Source organism: Neomonachus schauinslandi, chromosome 14 (assembly GCF_002201575.2).
Source record: "Neomonachus schauinslandi chromosome 14, ASM220157v2, whole genome shotgun sequence".
NCBI lineage: Eukaryota > Metazoa > Chordata > Mammalia > Carnivora > Phocidae > Neomonachus > Neomonachus schauinslandi.
This window is the reverse complement of record NC_058416.1, coordinates 37344736-37365896: the sequence shown is the minus strand read 5'-3', so window position 1 is coordinate 37365896 and position 21161 is coordinate 37344736. Positions and strand designations below refer to the sequence as shown.

At 41.3% G+C, this 21161-nt stretch overlaps 1 protein-coding gene across 4 annotated transcripts in view; it reads left to right on the top strand.

The window, feature by feature from the left end:
* The window catches only part of MAPRE2 (microtubule associated protein RP/EB family member 2), a 155122-nt gene that overhangs the window by 37216 nt on the left and 96745 nt on the right, over positions 1-21161 (top strand). Inside the window, exon 1 of one of the 4 annotated variants that reach the window (XM_021686089.1) lies at positions 20391-20673. The exons of 2 other annotated variants lie outside the window; for them this stretch is intronic. In XM_021686089.1, the coding sequence (XP_021541764.1) occupies positions 20555-20673 (119 nt within the window). In that variant the 5' untranslated portion in view covers positions 20391-20554. Of the gene's footprint in view, positions 1-20390; positions 20674-21161 lie in introns of those variants that run through there. One more of the 4 variants, XM_044920945.1, reaches the window with a different exon arrangement.

The window sequence follows — 21161 nt, the reverse complement described above, 5'->3', positions numbered from 1 at the left end:
ATATTCCATTGTGTATATATCACATCATCTTTATCCATCAGTCAGTGGACATTGCGCTCTTTTCATAATTTGGCTATTGTAGATAATGCTGCTATAAACATCGAGGTGCATGTATCCCTTCAGTATTTTTGTATTCTTTGGGTAAGTACCTAGTAGTGCAATTGCTGGATCATAGGGTAATTTTTAACTTTTTGAGGAACTTCCATCCTGTTTTCCAGAGTAGCTACACCAGCTTGCATTCCCACCAGCAGTGAAAGAAGGTTCCCCTTTCTCCACATTCTTGCCAACATCTGTTCTTCGTGTTGTTGATTTCAGCCATTCTGACAGGTGTGAGGTGATATCTCATTGTAGTTTTGATTTGCATTTCCCTGATGATCAGTGATGTTGAGCATCTTTTCGTGTGTCTGTTAGCCATCTGTATGTCCTCTTTGGTAAAATGTCTATTCGTGTCTTCTGCCCAAAGCTGCATCTCATCAAAACTTCAATATTTTATTGTATGGGAAGATACCGAAACATGAAGCATTTGCTTTTCAATGTAATTCCACTTAAGTAAAGTTATTTTGGATTTCAGGGTAAAAATGGTAGAGAATTCTGGTCGAAAAAAGTGATATTGCTGACACAAAGAACAATTCACTTGGATGGAACTCAATAAATGGTTTTAAATATTACAGAATTTTGGCTATCCTGGGATTGTTATAAAAGCTTCAGAAGAGGTGGACTTTGAGCTGAGCCTACTTTTGTAAAATATGGATTAAGGAGGAGGAAAAAGGCCATCCCAGTTACCAGTCATAAGGTATAAGGAACACCATAAACCATTTCAAGGAGGATAGGAGGGGATGACGGATTCTTTAACGTGATTACTGGAGGATTAAGAGAGAAAGATAAACTAGGATCAAATAGTTCTGAGTCCCAAAAGCAGATAAGTTGTCTGAGCTTTGTATTTAAACTTTGTATTTTAGATAGTGGGAAATACTGTACACAATGCAAATAATCTAGAAACATTGAATTCTTTTTTAAAGATTTTATTTGTCAGAGAGAGCGTGAAAGAGAGAGGCTGGGAGGTAGGGAAAGTGGCAGGCAGAGGGAGAAGCAGGCTCCCAGTTGAGCAGGGAGCCCGATGTGGAACTCAATCCCAGGACCCTGGGATCATGACCCAAGCCAAGGTAGATGCTTCACCGACTGAGCCACCCAGGTGTTCCTAGAAACATTGAATTCTAAGATGGTAGTCCAAAAACCTAGTTTTGCTTCCCTTCTCTCCAGATCATCAATTGAAATAATTTAAAAAGAAAAAAAATTATGGCAATTCTGGAAACAGCAGTAAGGATCAGAAATTGACAAACTTCTAGAACATGGAAAGGAGATAGGATTATATTGCTAACTAAAAAAAAATTTTAAGACAAAAATATGGGAAAAGAACAGTTGAAATAATTCAAAGAATTATTGTAATCCAGATGAAATAATTCTAAGAATAGAAGAAAACAAAAAATTTATCCTTTGAATGAAAAGTATTGCATTCATCAAACTCCACTACCCATTTGCTTAAAAAAAAAGTTGCTATGGATAAGATGAGATTAAAAAAAAAGAGTTTTTGCAAAATAAAAAAAAAGGGAAAAACTTTGAATGTTGACACAAAATTCCAAAAAAAAAAAAAAAAAAAAAAAAAAAAAAAAAAAGTGAAAAATATTGAGAGATCTGAAAGGATGATCTAGAAGTTCCAACATAGTTTGGAGTCTTTAAAGGAAAAAACAGATTGGAAAGAAAGGCCTAAAAATTCAGATTAAAAGAGGCCAACCCTTTACCCATCTCAGTGAAATTTCAGCAGACAGAACATCTTAGAGCTTCTGGGGTGGAAAGTTAGACAATGAGAAGATTACCAACACGAGTGAGTGATCACCTGAATGGTATAAACTTTGGTACATAGTGTTGGAAGCTGGGAGACCATAGAACCAGGCTTTCAAAGCTTGGAGGGAATGGATTTTGGAACTATAATTCTGTACACAGCCCAACTATCAATAAAGTATGAGAGCAAGTAGACATTTTCTGACCTGAAGCCTTGAAAACGTTACCCCTCTTCTCAAACAACTTGAAGATACAGTCTAGGAAAAGAGGAGAGGAAAAAGATAAATGTTAATATAACAGCCAAAAACTATGGAACTACTAAAGGAGTCCAGATATAAGAAACACCAAGATGCCCAGCAATAACAGCAAAGCAACTGGCCTAAATTAGTGGGTTCCATGAGGAAGGTTTTGCAGAAAAAAGTCAGATTCTACTATAAATTTAGAGTTCAAATCTGAGTGTTCTTTATCATACAATGATAGTAATAGGTTTTTTCTCTCAGAAAAAATAGCTAAAATCTCTAGGAAAACTATGTAGATACAGATAGGTCAAATACATAAAGTAAGATTCAACTTTAATCTTAAAATGAGGCATGCTTTTGAACAATTAATGGCCTGTGGAAAGATAATCCATTTGACCTCGATGGTTTTGAAAGAATATTCTTCTGATTGCAAGATGTAATGAGATTATATTTCTTTCTCTATGAAAGGTGACACCACTTGATTTTGGGAAAGAAGAAGAAATGACCTAATCATAAGTGCCATTTACTAGACTTCAAGTTTAGGAGCAATCTATAGTCAAAACAAGGAAGCCTTAAATACAGTCATAGAACATAATGTAAATATTAAGGATAAAGGAGACCTAATGGTAGAATCACGCAAATTAAAAGCAGAAAAGTTCGCAAAGAGACCTAAAATGGAGAGTCGATAGGTCATGCTCTTTGGAATGAGTCAAGAAATAGGATTTTAAGAATGTAGCTTAAAGTCGTAATGGTAACCACTGGAATAATTCAAAATATTACCAATAATTGAAAGAGGCAAGAAGCATTAGAAGTGTTGAATTTCTTTCATAGTAGAAAATGCTGTGTTGATACATTAAGAATAGAACATACCTGAATTTTTAGAACTACAGTTGTAACCCCAGAAGAATTAAAAACAGTAGTTCAAAAAGATTCATTACTTAAAATGGGACTAGGGGTAAGGGAAAGTAGTAAGAGATGTTTGCTTTTAATACTAGGCATTCTGTGTGTCCTCCAATTCTTCTGCATATTCCACAAATTACAAATAGTCCCCTATGTTAAGAGGATTGAAAGGACAGCACAGATGGACTCTTGGAAGTTTTCACATTTGCCTGTAGCTCAGGTGACATGATTACGGAAACAAAGAAAAATTGAAAGGCAATTGGAGAAGAATGGGTAGGATTTGATGGTTGGTAGATAATTGAACAGGATGGGGTTTTTTGTTTTTGTTTTTGTTTTAAGGGAATAAAGCAAAGATGTATAATATTTTCAGACTCCTTGATGAGAGTAATCTGAACTGAAGCTATGGACAAAATGACACCCAGGATAATATACTTGTTACACTTCCTGATGCTTTGCTGTTCCTTATCCAGTAGTAGTATTTCTCTAGGCTGGCCAAGAAATGAAAATGTGGCCATATTATTAAGTGATACTTGTCATACGGTCAACTATTTGTCATAATGGGATAACCCAGATTTTTTTTCATTTAATCATAAGTGTCAAATACATCACACAACCACAGTGGACCACAGGAAAGAATAAGCCAAATAGCACTTGTTTGGTCAAAACCTTCAGATCAACAAAGAATCGGATGCTTCAGGGTAACAGTGGATACGGGCTCCGTCCTGTCTTGGCAGTGATTGGATTTGTGGCTGGAGGGGAAGAGGCCAGGTTTTACTGCATTAGAAGCTCTCAAAACTCCAGGGCTCTGAATAGTTGAGTTTTCAGTGAGCTGCTAATCCTGCTCTGCTACCCCGAGCTGGGATTTTAGCAACTTCTGGGCTTGATCCTATTTACTTTATCCTATTTACGACAAGTTTTTTAAACACCTAAGTCAAAGCTGGGAAGACTAGAGTTCTTTTCCAAACCCTTTCGTAAACTACGCACTCTGCAGGTCCTCCTCCTCCTCGTTCACAGCCTGACACCCTTCCTCACTCACGGATTATCTGTTCCAATTATTTGCTGAAGGCCTTCCGACTAAAATGCCACCTTTTTCCAACTGCAATAGAACAAAACATTTTACACAAATCTACTTCAATTCCTAGAACTGTATGACTTTTCTTTAGTAATGGAAACAATCTCGAGATTAATAAAATTTCTCAAGATCTCTGGAACAGAATCCAAAAGTTCACTGAGCTTCCATTTCCCATTTTGCAGAGATGGATAATTATGTGTAAAATCACACAGAAAACTTGGCTCTCACATTTGCCTGACTGATATTCAAGGGGAATCAGAAAAAGATCTTTTCAGTAAATGTAGTATTTCGGATGGCAACATCTTCCCTTGCTGGAGGGCATTGTGTTTTGCCAGGTAAAAATCAGTGTGAAAAAGCTCTGAAAGGTCAGATTGTTTTTGTTTTGGTTTGTGGTTGGGTTCTTGCCTTCCATGTTGTGAATGGCTAAAGCGATAGATTTAGAAGAGGGAAGTAAATTATTTTTTTGCTTGGAGGGAGGGGGATTGGAGAAAATAAAATCTGGAAAGTAGTCCAGGTTAACTATACATCCTAGAATTGCCTGATTAGGAAACAACCGCCCCCCGCCGCCCCCAAAAAGAGGTTCTTCAGTCATCTTAGCCAAATCAAGCTGCTCATCTTGACCGGCATTAGCAAAGCCACGTTGCTTTTCTCGACGTGAATGTGTCCTTTATATAGTATTTGCACAAGGCATGACCTAAGCGTGGATTTGCATCTGTTTCATAACTGCTGTGAAGTTTATTGGCTCAGCTCCACAGAGCTTTGTCCAATCTTCAGGAACTCTTCTCAAGTAATGTGAATGTGGGAGGAGACCACTTGTGGGAGGATTTACTTTACCCAGAGTCGAGTGTTTTGCATGCAGAATGCGAGACTGCTGCTCAACAGGTTGTGTCCCGATGTAAGTGACCAGCCAGAGAAACATTTCTTGGACTTGTCACCCAGCCTCAGAGCTTCCCCTCTGCATAGCTTTGAACGTAGGAAATAGCAACACTATGCTTCCTTATTTCTTCCAAGCAAGAATTGCCTATGAATTTTTTAAGCCGATATTTTAATTTGCTGAAAACAGGGATTCCGACTTTCATGATGTAATCTGATTAGTCAGTGCCGTTGTGAAGATGAGATGGTAGATGAATGTTCCTGGCTTTTCTCCTCGTCCTGAATGTTCTGGATGGACAGGGACTCGAAAGAGAGGACAACTCAGATACTGTTACATTTACATCATAATTCATTTGATCTGAGTTGCTGCTATCCTCTTCCTCGCTTTATCGTGAGGCAAGCTGAAGTTATTTTCAAACGGTAGCTGAGAGGTCTAGCAGTCCAGTGCAATAATCAGAGGGAAGAATCTATCTCTACAAGAGCGTATGTGAAGGATTCAAAATAGAAATATTTACAGGCTTTTCTCTGCTTATTACACACAGGGAAGTCTTTTCTCATGCTGATACCAGGAGGCAGAACTAGCATGCCAGGTTAAGAGGTAACCAAATTAAATCCCACACTTCCTATATATGGTGAGGGATAGGTTTCTCAGGGTAGTTAGATTGTATTGGGGCACTTCAGTATCCAAAGTAAAACTTTGAATGTTTATCCTGAAAGTGAGAGGAAACCAGTGAAGACCTTTGAAAAAGAAGGGACAAAAGCTAGCTCTTGGGGTGATAGATCAGAAGCCTTGAGAAATAAGTAGGTAAGGAAGCGAGGAAACCTCTCAAGAGTCTCATAATCTAGGCATGAAGTAGTAGGTGGGCAGTGGGATGTGAGGAGTGGCAGAAGAAAAGAGAGGGACCTGTGTGTCTCATGGTTCATGTCTCACTGAAATGAACAGATATGGTGACCAAATCAGAGAGAGGGGGGGGGGGGGGGGCAAAGATGCTGAGGCGTCACAACTGAGTGCTGGATTTGGGTCCAGTTCAAGCAAGAGAGGTGACAAGGGGTGGGGAGCCAAGTAAAGGAGAAGCTTCCTCATTAAATGCACTGTGCATCATCCAAAGCAAGAGCGCCAGCCTAATTTCTGCTTCTGCCTCTGGTCTGCTTATTCAGTAAGTGAGGGAGTGCGGTGATGACTAGACACCACACCACATTTTTACAAGGTGCTTCTGGAAACCTGAATGGAGATCTGATTTTTTGAGTTGCACTCACGGCAACTTTCCCTCAGGGAAACGTGCTTGGTCAGCAGACGATGTCTATTTTCTGCTGATGTTTCCGTCACTACCACTTGGGGCCAGGTCTGTTCTCCCTCTCCAGAAATATTCGGCCTCTGCAGAAAAATCCGTATCCTGCTAAGCCATTCACTGACATCTGTCCCCTCTTGTTCCTGTGTTGTGGGTTGGAAAGCTCTGTGTGGCTTTGCCCCTCCCTGAGGATTCCAGACCCAAGGCAAAAGACAGGTTCCCTCTACTTGCAAATCCCCAAATTGACTTGAGTCATGCCTGGGAATAGGAGAGAGGGCAGGATCCCTTCTCAGGGACACTCACCAGCCTCCTACCTCAACAGTCTCCAACTAGTAATGTGGTCTTGTGATTTATAGCATGAACTTTAAGTTCTGAATCATTCGAGAAACTTAAGCCTTTGATACTTGAAAATCAGACTTTTGAGGCTCACAAATTTTTCTTCAGGTTTTTCTCCATGCCATGGGCATTAAAGTGTATTTTGAAACTCAGTACTTGAGCACTGTTTCCCCACGCCCCCCGCCCCCCCCGCCCTTAAATTCTTTAACAACCCTGTGTGGAGGACATGGGGAGTTAAGGAGGTAGAACAGGGTGAGTGTGGCAGAATGTATTTTTCATAGATGGCTACCACAATAGCTCCCCCCCCCCACGTTTCTCTTATAGTGTGATATTGACATTCTTCCCATTTATGATTCTGTTGGAGTCAATATCCCTTCTTGAATCTGGGTTCCCTTGACCAGCGAAGTATGATAGAAGTCATGCTTTGGGACTTCCAAGAGTAGATTCTGAAACCCGATGCTCTTTTGCCTGTTCTTTAGGGATGATCATGCTTGGAATCCAGCCACCATGCTGTGAGGGAGCCCAAGCCATGGGGAGAGGTGTTTGTAGATGTTCTACCAGAGCCCCAGCTGAGGTCCCAACCAAAAGGCAATATCAACCACCAGTCGTGAGGCTGAGGAAGCCATTAAGATGACTTCGGTGGTCAGCCATCCTTCTAATTACAAATGCACAAGAGGTCATGAGTGACAACCATCTAGTGTGTCTAGTCAGCTTGCAGAATAAAAGATAATAAAATGACTGTTGTTTTAACCCACTAAGTCATTCCTTACACAGCAATAGAGAACCACCAACCAGCGTTGGTGTTATCTACATTACTGCATAACAGATGATGCCCAAACTCATAAACTTAACACAACGATTTTGTCACAGCTCAAGGTTTTGTGGATTGGGAATTCAGGAAGGTCTTGGCTAGGCAATTTATCCCTGATCCACATAGTGGGTCACCATGAGCTGTGGTGGCTGGGGCCAGAGGATGCTTCTTCAGTCACGTGCCTTGGAATTCTGTGCATTCACCACCCCTCCCTATCACTCCTTCTCCTTCCCTCCTCCTCCCCATGATCTCTTCCTCTGGGGCCTCTCCACATGGCTTGTACTTCCCACAGCATGGTGACAGAGGAGAGTTAAACCTGTTATAGGGCAGCTGGCTTCCAAGAGACAAGGCAAAACCTGCTAGTCATTGTAAAGTCTAGGCTAGGAACTAGTTGGCATCATTTTAATGCCAAGAGAATCTATTGCTCAAAATCTATTCCTCAAAGCTGCCACAGGGCCTGCCTAGATTCAAGGGGAGGAGAAATAGAGCAAACCTCTGAAGGGAAAAGGGTAAACAATTATGGCCTCAGTAGATAAAGCAAAAACTAGCTTTATATCTCAAAGTGTTACCTTGTGAATCTTAGTATACCCCATTTTATGGATGAAGCTGAGGCTAAGAGAAGTAATTTGCCAAGTTTACTAACTTTTAAGGACCAGCATCTGGATTCAAATTTGAGTCTGTTAATCCAAACTATGACTTCTTTCTACTTCTCCTTACAAAATACAGTAAATATACAATTTATACTATATTTTCTTTTTTAAAATTGAGATATAATTGACATAACATTGTACTAGTTTTGGGTGTACAACACAGTGATTTGATATTTGTATATATTGGATATGATCACAATAAGTCTAGTTCGTATCTATCACCATAGTTACAATTTGGTTTTTTTTTTCTTTTTGAAAATGAGAACTTTTAAGGTCTACTCCCTCAACTTCAAGTGTACAATACAATATTACTATTGTCAATATGTTGTACATTACATCCTCAGGACTTGTTTATTTTATAGCTGGAACTTTGTACCTTTGGGCTCCCTTCACACATTTTACCTACCTCCCACTGCTCTCTGTATCTCGGATTTGTGGTTGGTTGGTTTTTTTAGATTCCACAGACAGGTAAGATTATATGGTATTTGTCTTTCTCTGTCTGACTTACTTTGCTTTGTATAATGCCCTCAAGGTCCATCCACGTTGTCCCAAATGGCAATATATCTCGATTTTTTTATGGCTGAATAATATTCCACTTTGGGGGGGAGAATATACCATGTTTTCTTTTTTTTTTTTTTTAAGATTTTTTATTTATTTGAGACAGAATGAGAGACAGAGAGCATGAGAGGGAGGAGGGTCAGAGGGAGAAGCAGACTCCCCGCCGAGCAGGGAGCCCAATGCGGGACTCGATCCAGGGACTCCGGGATCATGACCTGAGCCGAAGGCAGTCGCTTAACCAACTGAGCCACCCAGGTGCCCTACCATGTTTTCTTTATCCAGTCACCTGTCTGTGGACATTATAGGTTGCTTCCATGTCTTAGCCATTGTAAACAATGCTGCTATGAATATAGGGTGCTGATATTTATTCAGTTAGTGTTTTCATTTTCTTCCCATAAACAACCCAGAAGTAGAATCGCTGGATTATAGAGTAGTTCTATTTTTCACGTTTTGGGGAAACTCCATACTGTTTTCCAGAGTGGCTGTACTAATCTACATTCTCACCAATAGTGGACAAGGATTCCCTTTGCTCCACATCCTCGCCAACACTTACTTCTCATCTTCTTGATACCATCCATTCTAACAGGTGTGAGGTGATTCCTCATCATGGTTTTGATTTGCATTTCCTTCATAATTAGTGATGCTGAGCACCTTTACAGGTACCTATTGGCCATTTGTGTGTCATTTTTGGAAAATGGTCTCTTTAGTTCCTCTCCATTTTTTAAATCAGATTATTTTTTGCTATTTAGTTATATGAGTTCTTTATAATTTTTGGATATTAACCCCTTATTTATATATAAATATATAGATATATTTTATATATAACCCCGTATTTATATGACTTGCAAATATTTTCTCCTATTTATGGGTTGCCTTTTCGTTTTGTTGATGGTTTCCTTTTGCTATACAGGAGGTTTTTAGTTTGATGTAGTCCCACTTCTTTGTTTTTGCTTTTGTTGCCTTTGCTTTCGTGTCAAATCCAACAAATAATTGCCAGACTGACATCAAGGAGCCTAACCCCTATGTTTCCTTCAGGAGTTTTAAGGTTTTATGTCTTATGTTTAAGTCTGGAATTTATTATGCATTTTTCTGTATGGTATAAGGTAGGGGTCCAGTTTCATTCTAATGTATGTAGCTGTCTAGTTTTCCCAACACCATTTATTGAAGAGACTGTCCTTTCCCCATTGTATATTCTTGCCTCATTTGTCATAAATTAATCTTATAGGGGAGCATGGGTGGCTCAGTCGGTTGAGTGGCCTACTCTTGATTTAGGCTCGGGTCATGATCTTGGGGTTGTGGGTTGGAGCCCCACATGGGGCTCTGTGCTAGGCAGGAAGTCAGCTTGAGTTTCTTTCCCTCTGCCTCTCTGACCCCTTCACACACACACCCCCACCGTGCACACTTTCTAAAATAAGTGAATCTTTTAAAAAACCTATATATATATAGGTTTATTTCTGGGCTCTCTTATTTGTTCCATTGATCTATATGTCTGTTTTTGTGCCAGCACCATACTGTTTTGATTAGTACTATTTTATAATACAGTTTGACCTCAGGAAGTATGATGTCTCCAGCTTGGTCCTTAAGATTGCTTTGTCTATTCTGGGTCTTTTGTGATTCCATACAAATCTTAGGATTGTTTGTTTTTGTTTGAAAAATGCCGTTGAAGCTTTGATCAGGGATTTCATCACATCTGTAGATTGCTTGGGTAGTATGAACATTTTAACAATATTATCCATGAGCATGGAATACCTATTTGTGTCTTCAATTTCTTTCATCAGGGTCTTAGAGTTTTCAGTGTATAGTCTTTCACCTCCTTGGTTAAATTTACTCCTAGGTATTTTATTCTTTGTGATGCCATTTAAATGAGATTGTTAATTTCTCTTTCTTATAGTTGATCAGTGTATAGAAATGCAACCAGCTCTGTGTATTAATTTTTTACCCTGCAACTTTACTGAATTCATGTATTAGTTCTAAGGTTTTTCATGGAGTCTTCAGGGGTTTTCTGTGTAACATGTCATCTGCAAATAGTGACAGTTTTACTTCTTTCTGATTTGGATGCCTTTTATTTCTGCCCCACAATTTATACTGTATTTTCTCAATTCTAAAGTGATACCTTCAGTAAGGAGGGTATTATCTCTCCCCCCACCCGCCCCCAGCACACGGACACACACACACACACACACACACACTACAGCTTTAATTTTTTTTAAATGCTAGGGAAATATCCTAAATAGCTTGATCATAGGCCTAACTCAACCAATCTTTAGGGCCAAGAAGATGGACTATTATAATTGTCAAACTCTACTAGAATCATAAGGTTTGAAGGAATAGTTCCCAGAAGGATGGAAAGACAAGACTAATAAAAACTCACTAGACATGACATTGCTTCTTGTTTATAATGATCCCATTGCATCCTTGAAGGCTGATAGGATCCCCCCCCACCACCACCACCGAAGACTGGACTTAGGGGTTTGGGGGAGGGTATGAGAGGCAGGCGGTGTAGGAGAGCTAGTCCCAAGAATTGACTGTAGTTCTGTCAGCTGACTATTAACTCATTGTGGCTTTCCATATGTTGTTAAGACTAAGATCTTTTTGTATTTCCTAAGAATCTGATAACTCCATAGAGAAATTAAATGGAAGCTAATTGAAGGTCTTTTGTCTTCATGTGCTATACTCTGTAGTTGGACCCTTCATGTTCTGTAGATGTTCAGTAAATGTGAATTGAGGACATGAAGGTACTTGGCCTTATAAGCCCTTGAATAAACAAAGTATAGGCTCTAATTAAACCATTTCTGATAGAAACTTAGTCTCTGCGATTTCCAGTTGCATTTTTTTTTTTAATGAACTAGCTTCTTTAATTTTCTTCTTAAAAATTTTATTTGGATGAGGTCAGAAATTGGGGAATTTCTCTTCCATTACTCACACTGCTTTGCAGCTGCTGGCCTCATGTTCTCCACTGTAGAGGAGACATCAGTGAGCCACAGTTCTGCCGTGTACACCAGACTTGACAGAGAAGCCCCAGGCTCCGGAAGACCCACCCTCCCAGTGTCCCTGGTTGCCACTGGTAGCCTGAGTTCTGGGCGCCTCTGAAACTCTGAAGGCCACTGATATCTGTTGGAACTACTATTCTTCACCACCCATGTACCCTGGCTCCTGGCTTCACATTTATATTAGTTAGTCCCTTGACTCAGTTTGAACTTTTTAATATCAAAGTCAGAAATAAAACCAAATGGGTTAGTTGACTTTGGGGAGCCCTAAGGAAATCCTCTCTTGAAAGCTTCTGAGCCTTCTGGAAGATTATTTGTTAATGGTACCCACAGTCTCTTCGTTTCTCTTGTCACCCAGTTGAGCCCAAGATGCCTTTTGTCCTACCCAGTCAGTTCAACAAGATGTGCTCAGTTTAAACATGGAAATAAAATAGGGGAAGGAAATTAAGGAATTTCATGAACTTGGGCTCAGACACATTTCCGTAAGAGCATTCAAATAGGCATGTCTGTAGCTGGATGGTTGAATTACAACAATCTTGGCATAGTGAAAATGAAAGCAGATTTAACTTTGGAAACAAGTACCCCCCCCCCCCAAAAATGCCTGTAGTCTTCTTTCCCCTCCAGAAGACATCAAAGAAATGGGCATTGATAGTTGAGATTTGTTCAGGAAAAAAGTTAATTACTATCAATAAGGGTAAGAAAATTATTTTTCTCTATTAATCATATACACTACTAACCTGGTATCTCTTCCTCCCTACCCGCCCCCCCAGTCTTTTCCTTACCCATAACTTTCAATTCCTATCCTTCCACTTCTTCCAATCCCTTAGTCCCATGGATAGTGCTCTTCTGTACAGCTTTACCTCCCTACCCTCTAGACCGAGTTAATTGCCTTCAGGGCAGCAATCTACAGTCTCTTGCCTCCACGTCCTTCTGATGTTTGATGTCTCATCCCTGCTATTCCCCAACCTTAGATTCTGCATTCTTACACCCAGGTTTTAGAAGGCAGGTTGTTGTTAGTGAATAAGAATGATGACTGACACCTGGCAGGTATGTTCCTGCCCGGCTTTGCCACTTTCTGGCTGGTGATCAGGCTAAGTTATTTTTAACTAGTTACCTCCTCTGACAAGGGAGATTTAAAATCGCTCCTTATAAGTTTCTGAGGACTAAAATACCTGCACAATTAAAGCATAGCACTTGGCCCATTAAAAAGGATTGAATAAATGTTAGGTATTGCTATTGCTATTGTTGTCATTGTTAAAATTCCATATCTCTGTCAGCAGATGCTGCTAACACTTCTACAAATAAATGGTTTCTAACTTTGGTTTTAAGTCAAACTCTTTACAATGGCCATTCAGAGCCCTCTACATTCTGGTCCCTCTGTTACCTCTCTGAACTCCTCTCTTACTACTCTTCTATCTCATGACATACACATTCACTCAAGTGTAAGTTCCATGAGGGCAGGGAATCTTGTCTGTTTTGTCAATTTCTGTATTTCCAGTGCTTAGAATTGTTCCTGGCACATAGTAGGTGCTCTATTTATTGAATGATTGAGCACTGATACAAATATCACTACCTTGGTGAAGCTTTTCCTGTTTCCCCAGGCATGGTTACTCTATTTTCTATATTTCTGTAATACTTAATACATTCTCCAGTTAACATTTATAACATTGTATTTTTATGGAAAGAAGGGGCGCCTGGGTGGCTTAGATGGTTAAGCGTCTGCCTTCAGCTCAGGTCATGATCCCGGGGTCCTGGGATCGAGTCCCACATCGGGCTCCTGACTCAGCGGGGAGCCTGCTTCTCCCTCTGCCTCTGCCTCTCCCTCTGCCTCTGCCTCTCCCTCTGCCTCTCCCTCTCCCCCTGCCTCTGCCTCTCCCCCTGCCTCTGCCTCTCCCCCTGCTCATGCTCGCTCGCTTGCTCTCTCTCTGTATCTCTGTGTCTCAAATGAATAAATAAAATCTTTTTAAAAAAAAAAAAACATTTGGGCGCCTGGGTGGCTCAGTTGGTTAAGCGACTGCCTTCGGCTCAGGTCATGATCCTGGAGTCCCAGGATCGAGTCCCGCATCGGGCTCCCTGCTCAGCAGGGAGTCTGCTTCTCCCTCTGGCCCTCCCCCCTCTCATGCTCTCTCTATCTCATTCTCTCTCTCAAATAAATAAATAAATAAAATCTTTAAAAAAAAAAACATTTATAACATTGTATTTTTATGGAAAACATATTTAAGGCTCTTAAATTCAACCAGCTGGTATAATTCAAAAGCACATTTTTATTTAATAGACTGAAACCTCACATTGCACAGGTTTGATTGAATGATTACAGAAATCATAATGCTCTGAGTGTTTTTAAATTACATTCCCATCATGTTCTATGAATTATTCCACAAAATTAAGTCCAAGCTTGAGAAAATCCAAGGAAAAGCAAATTAGAAAACTCCAGCGCACAGAGACATCTTGTTCTGTGTCTTGACATTACAGAAACCTTGCTATTTTACTAGCAGATAGGGAGGACATTTGCAAAATTCTGCATGAACATATCAGCATAGCTATAAAATATGGCTGATAAGTAATCTACAGTCTCAAAAGTCAGTCATGGATGAGCACACCTTTTAGGTTGTCCTTGAAGGGGGCTTCATGTGAGGGGGAAATCCACCAATTTTAAGTAAAATGCTATTACTAAAAACCAGGAGGCCTCTACATACCCTAAAATTCTCATCAGATCTAAAGAAAGAACTAATAAAATATGCTAGCCTTGGGGTTAAAAGCAGTGAACAAGACCAGAACCAAGCCCAAATACATTTCTATGCCACCCATGCAATGTCAGGGCCAGCACCACTGGCTGGTTAATTGTATATTTATTCCATTGCTATCATTTTGGATGTGGAACATATTTTAAGCCCTTGATTGATAACCTGTCCCTGCCATTCTCTACTGGAAAATGTCCTGGAACATACACATGGCAGAAATTACTTGTCCCAGGGCAGCGATGTGACTGCTAAGTGGAATCCTGTCTGCAATCGGAGGTGATAACTATCTAAGGAAGCGCCCATCTAAAGTGCTGTGACAGCTGTGAATGCCTTTGACAGCAGCTATTATCAACTTCAGTGAACACGTTTTCACCTGGAAAGGCATTTGTGATGAGTAGGGGCTTCTGGGATGGAATCAAGATGAACATCCATTCCTGGCTAATGATTTCATATCTTCTCTGCTATTGTCTCTTGGATTTCTCAAATCCAAGATGCAAAATCCCTGTTCGCATGTCGGAGCCACCGAGAGACAGTGACTTTGGCGGTCCTCACTGGCTGAAGTCTCCAGAGAAACGTGATTGTGCTATAGCCTAGGAACTCTGAAAATTAAAATCTGTGTTGGTGCCCAGTTCCATCTTCCTTGAGTGGACCTGTGTTTTGAGACATCTGATGGTTTCCCTTTTTTGCTTGTTCTCATGGCTCTGTGTCCTCCGGGTCTGCCTTAGTGATCCTGCTCTCTAAGCGTGCATTTTAAATATTTGTTTTAGCAAAGGGGGGGGTCATGGCCCCACTAGAATGGGAACTCAGAAGAAGGGTCCATTCATCTGGTGCCTAAAAGGTACTCATTAATGAACATATTGAAGGGATATTGCTGGGAACTTTTTTTTAGTGCAAATACTTATTGATTCTAGTTAGTTTCCAATACTATGTATGAACCTTGGTTCAATATCTCCTCCTCCTTTGAAGATCTTGGATTAGTCAGAATATGAGTGATTTTGCGAGAATTCCAGTTCTCCCTACTTGAATATTTATTTTCTTCAGACTTAAGACAACCTCTTAAAAAATATCTTTGAGAACACCTCACCAAATCCAGGAAACCCTCCTCTGCCCTTATAGGATTCAAACTTTGTGACATTTGGCCTGAGAGACCTCTCTCTAAAATTTGTTTCTCTCTTGGGCAGAGCGAAACCATTCCCTCTTTGATTTGCCCCACCAGGCAAAAATTCTCCTCAGTCTTCCTTTGCAGGCTTATCTTGTATCCCTGGGCTTCTAAAGAGTTCCATGCCAAGCCTTCTCTTTCTGAGGAAACCAACATCCACTGCTTCAATTATCATCTATGAGATAATTTCCTCCAAATCCAATGTATCTCCAAGTCAAAAATACCAAATAAACTCAAGGACCCGCATATTCCCTTAGTCAACAAATATTTAATGAACACTCGCTATGTGTGAAGCCCAGTAACTGCTCATTCTCACCACTCAGATGTCCTAGAAGTATTTCTGTATGTCCAAACACATTGAGAACCTTTCTTCCAGAAGGGCAATTCAATCTGTACTTCCTAGCTTGATAAATGATACCATATCCACTTGGTCACCCAAGCCGTAAACTTGGGATTCATCTGAAATGTCTTTCTCCTTCACTACCCACCCATAACCTCCATCAGTGATGGTGCCCACATCCAGTTAGTCAAAAAATTCTAACCATTAGAGATCCTCTGAAGAGCTTAGATCTGCTTTCTTCTACAGCCCCTTGGCCACTGTTTGAATTTAGGCCTTCATCACTGACTCATTTTAGTCTTCTCTGATACATTCTTCACACTACTGGCGTCAGACCTTTGTGATGTGCAAATTTCACCATTAATTTCTCTCCCTAAAGCACTTCATGATTCTTTTTTTTTTTTTTTAATATTTATTTTTTTTGACAGAGAACACAAGCAGGGGGAGCGGGAGAGGGAGAAGCAGGCTTCCCGCGGAGCAGGGAGCCTGATGTGGGGCTCGATCTCAGGACCCTGGGGTCATGACCTGAGCCGAAGGCAGCCATTTAAGGACTGAGCCACCCAGGCGCCCCGCACTTCATGGTTCTGAAACACCTTCAGAATTAAGGTCAAGCTCCTTAGCTGGGCCGTGGCACTGTTTTGTACCTGGTCCTTGCCCTATCTCCTGTGTAACCTGCTCTTGGTCCATACTAAACAAATTGCTATTTCCCAGAGACCTCACATCCTTTCCTATCTCTGTACCTAAGTGTATCTGCTTGAGAAATCCTTCATCTTCCCCCTACACTACCATTTCTATTTTAAATGCCGCACAGCCTAATGGATGAGCATCAGAACTTTGGGGCCAAGAAAACCTGATGTCCAATACTGGACAAGTTGCTTTTCTTCTTTTTGCCTCAATTTTGTCATTAGGGTTTTTGTGAGAATCAAATTAGGTATTTATTGAATAACTGAATGAATTATGTATTCATTTAGTGCCTACTGGCTGCTGGGCTCCATTCTAGGAGCTGCAGAGATAGCAGCGAACAAAACAGTTGGAGTTCCTACCCTAAAGGATCTTATATTCTATCTTGCACACAGGAAGTGAACAAAGAAGGTTATAATTATTACTCATCAGGCTTAGGTGATATTTCCTCGGGGAACTTTGCAGACGCACTTCCTAATTTCCTTTCTGAATTAGGTGCTCATCTTCTGTAGGCCTCTATCACCCTATGTGGTGCTATTATTATAGCATTACGTCGTATCATAATTGCTGGTATTTTTATCTTGCTCACTACAACCCTATGAGTTCTTCGAGGACCGAGCCTGGGACTTCTCTTCTTATCGTACCAGCTCCTAATACACAAGAGTATGCCTTACATGTTGTTTTAAAATAACATTTACTACTACAGAGCATTTGTCATATGCCAGACACTATGTTAACTGCCTTAAATATATTCTGTAAATTAATCTCCACAGCAACCGTATGAAATGAGTACCGTTACACCTACTAGAAGGTGAGGAAAATGAAGAAACCGAATCTTGAAGATGCAAAGCAACTTGCTGAGGTCACACAGCCGGCATGTAGTGAAACCAAGCAGGGGACCCCGGTCTGCCTGGCTCCAGAGCCCCAATTTTAATCATGATGCTTGATGAGAGGAGCCATTTCTCCACAGGGCAGTTGGAGATGTATGGTCTGCATATAATTTATTTTAGAAACACCTATGTACATAAGACAAAACCTTAATCCAGAATCAGATGTTCGTAGCTGCTTTAGCATAGTTATTTTTTCTATAATTGATCTATGTGACTGTCCTCACCCTGCTGAGAGGTGGGGAAACAAATGGTTTTAAACTAGCCAATTCTTAGAATTATAGCCTCTTGTAATTTCAACTGTCTTTGAATAGCTCCAGTTCTTGGGTGATTGTTCAATTTTTTAGACATCCTTCCCTCTCCCTAACCCTTCTGCCTAGCCATACCAAGCCACTGATTTTAGTCTTTATTGTGCTGGGGCTTACCTTGCCCAATGGGGGGAGGTGGTGGGGAGATACTCCTTGAGGTGGTTATTTCTCAGAGTCTCAAATGGGAAAGGGGGTCAAAGTAAGGCCCTAAGGCTGAGAACAAAGCCAAACCTCTCTAATATCTCTCTTTGGGGACCTGCTTTTTCCACCTTTCATCTCCTTCCTATACTCAATTGGATTTGGAAGGAGTACTCTTTCCTCCACCTTCCTGCCTTTTCTGCACTTTCCCTGTGTCCTACATCCTCCTTCCCAAAGTGAAATTTGCCCTCTCCTTTTCCCTAGGGCTAAACAGGAGAATGGTTGCCAGCCTACTTGATTTATGGGGAAAGGAATGAAAACACATCTGTTTAGCATTTTCAAATTATTACCCCGGTTACCCCAGTGTCTCAGAGGGTAATCACCGGTCTCTCGAGCTCTCTGGGTCCCTTGATAGTAACGTGACTCACAGCAGTCTTAGAGGAAGATTTACAGGGACTCTTAGATACCTCTTTCACCTGACTCACTACCCTTCCCCTCAACCCAAATTCTTGGCCATAGTCCTCTCCTTCATGAGCAGCGTAGAAACAGTGGGAGTATTATCTCCACAAAATAAGCTGATATAGCCAATGAGCTATACATTCAAATTTTGACAAATTTAGTCCCCATGATAACACTGGTTATGTCATATATGTTACTTAAATATGAGATCATGGAGAAGTAAGTGGTACTAAAGAACCCAAAATGAGAGGATGTACTCTGAAAACAAATACTTGATTTGTAGACTGCGCTTTTTACCTTCAGACTATCCCCAAAGAAAGGGGAAGCTTTTGTGAAAGGAAACAAATTAGTAAGGAAATTGACAACCATGGGGGCCGGTAACAGAAATAGTAAGAGGAACTGTAGATCTTCATAGTGATGACTACATCTCAAGCCTCTTTAGTTCAGTGTGCAGTGTATCTTTTACTTATATTTATCTGTGTGTCTTGCAAGTCTTAGGTCCGAAGTAGATCCTTACTGTATGAGGGGGAAAAAAAATCTCATGTAAGCTGAGATATGGATAAAAAAAATCAACTTGTACACTGGAAGTCCACTGGAAAGGCAGAAAAATAAAATTATTAAGATGCCTAAAAAAAGAATATAAAATGGGAAAAAAGGCCCCTTTGTTTGAGATTATCATTACCATCTGGGCTGTGAACTATTTGATTCTAATTCTAGAAGCTTGATGCCAGAAATAACTTATTACCAGGGAGATAGGCTGGAGAATTGTCAGGAATGACAGGGTTGCTTTTGTTTGCTTGTTTTTAATATCTATACCACAAAATGATAAAGCTGATAAACCACACAGTGATGTGAAGGGATGAGCCATATAGCCTTGTACTTTCTGCTACATATATGAATGCTGTCCTTTATACCCCAGTTCTTCCTTTCTCACCCCACAAAAGGTCGGAGACCACTTTTGATAAGCAGAGAATGCTTTAAACTCTCTTCTCTCTGGAGGAAAGTAATGGATGCATCTGGGGTCTGTTGAGAGTTTATAATCTAATCCATCGACTTTGCCTAGTACTAGCAATTCTGTTCACAGCTCTTTTCACAGTGGTCATGTTGAGAGTGTACATAAAGTACTTGATTTTTTCATCTATATTTATGAGCTCACATTAAATATAGATCAGTACTGTCCAATCACATTGAAAACGTGTCATTTTGATGTTCCAGTTCACCACTTCCTAGCTCTGTGACCTTGAGCAAGTTACTTAATCTCACCAGTTTACTCATTTTAAAACAGGGATGATGCTAATCGTACCTGTCTCGTGGCCAGTGTATTTGAAAACTACACTGCAATGATATAGAACAGCTAGAATGTTGAGAGCTTCCAAATACTAAATTGAGTGTTGACTCGTTTAATTCAAATGAAAATAAAATAAATGACGAGTTAATTATCTGTATCAAGAGGCAGTTTAAGAATTTGAATTGGGGAGCCTTGGGTAACCATCATGTTCTAAAATGGTGGCTATTTTTTTTTTAATAAAAAAATCCTTTGAGGATTCTTTTCTGCAGAAAAATCTCTTCATTTGCAATCTTTAATCTTCACATTATTAAAGTAAAGGCTGCATTGATTAGAAGAAAATATAGCTTCCTCTTAGGTTTTCAGGTTTGGGGCTACTTTCGGGGAGGAGGTTGGATGTCTGAATCCCCTTAGTCTGGTACGTTTTCTGGAGCAGGCCACCAGATCTTTGTATATTTTTTTGCGACCAGACCGAGTTTAATTTGAATGCTCTAAGAACTTGGTGTTGAAGGAGTTAAAGGGTCTCCCACACCCCTCTGCCTGAATCGTTCTTTTGTGTACACAGCTGCAGTCGGAGCGCGGGTCGGAAAGGAAATGGTTAGAGGAAGAGCTGGTTTTCAGACGAGGCGAGTCTGTGAGGGGGGCTGGGGGTGGCCTGGGGTTTTACATGCCAGATGTAGGCCTGCCCCGGTGCCTGCCTGGAGCTGCTCGCGTGGTCACGCCTCGGCCCTGTGCGAATTGAGGAGAGGTGATGAGTTAGCGGGTTGCTATGGTGACGGGCCCGGCCACGTGACCCGGTGCTGCTGCCGGCGCTTTGACGTCAGCAGCCGGGAGGGCGGGACGCAGGAGGGCGGGGCGGGAGCCGAGCGGGGAGAAGGGAGCCAGCGAGCAGGCGGCAGGCAGGCACGGTCTGCGCGAGGAGCAGGCGAGCGGGAAGACGAGACGCAGCCACCTTCCTCACCAGCCAGCCCGCCGCGGTTTGTTCCCTTCCTCGGGAGTGCGCCAATGCCTGGTCCGACCCAAACCCTGTCCCCAAATGGCGAGAACAACAACGACATCATCCAGGATAACGGGACCATCATTCCTTTCCGGAAGCACACAGTGCGCGGGGAGCGTTCCTACAGGTAATGGGGCTGGCACCGGGAGCGGCGCCGGGCGGGGGAGCTCGGCGGGGGCGCGCGGAAATCCGGCCCGTTATATAATGGAGCGGACACTGCGCCCGGACCCGGCTGCAGACGTGCGTTCGCCAGGGCGCTTGTGATCATTTGCTGTCTCTTTCCATGTGTCATGTTGGCTATGCATTGAGGCTTCACGAATGCAGATAGCATTTTGTGAATAGGTTTGCTGCCTGCGAGGGGTCTCCTTCCATCTCCTTCCTTCCACACTGATAAAAATGCAAGCAATCTTTTCCCCTCTCCAAAGGGAGACAGGCAGTAGCACTTCCTTTCCTCCTTTCCTTTAGATTTTAAAGGACCCATTGGATAGGCTGTGCCTAAAGGCAGGGAACAGGAGGATGGCGAGAAAAATGTTTGCGCTTGCCCTGGTGTGTGTGCAGGAAAGATGGAATCCTCTAGATTAAGCTGCAGTCTGTGATGTTAAACCGCCAGATTGA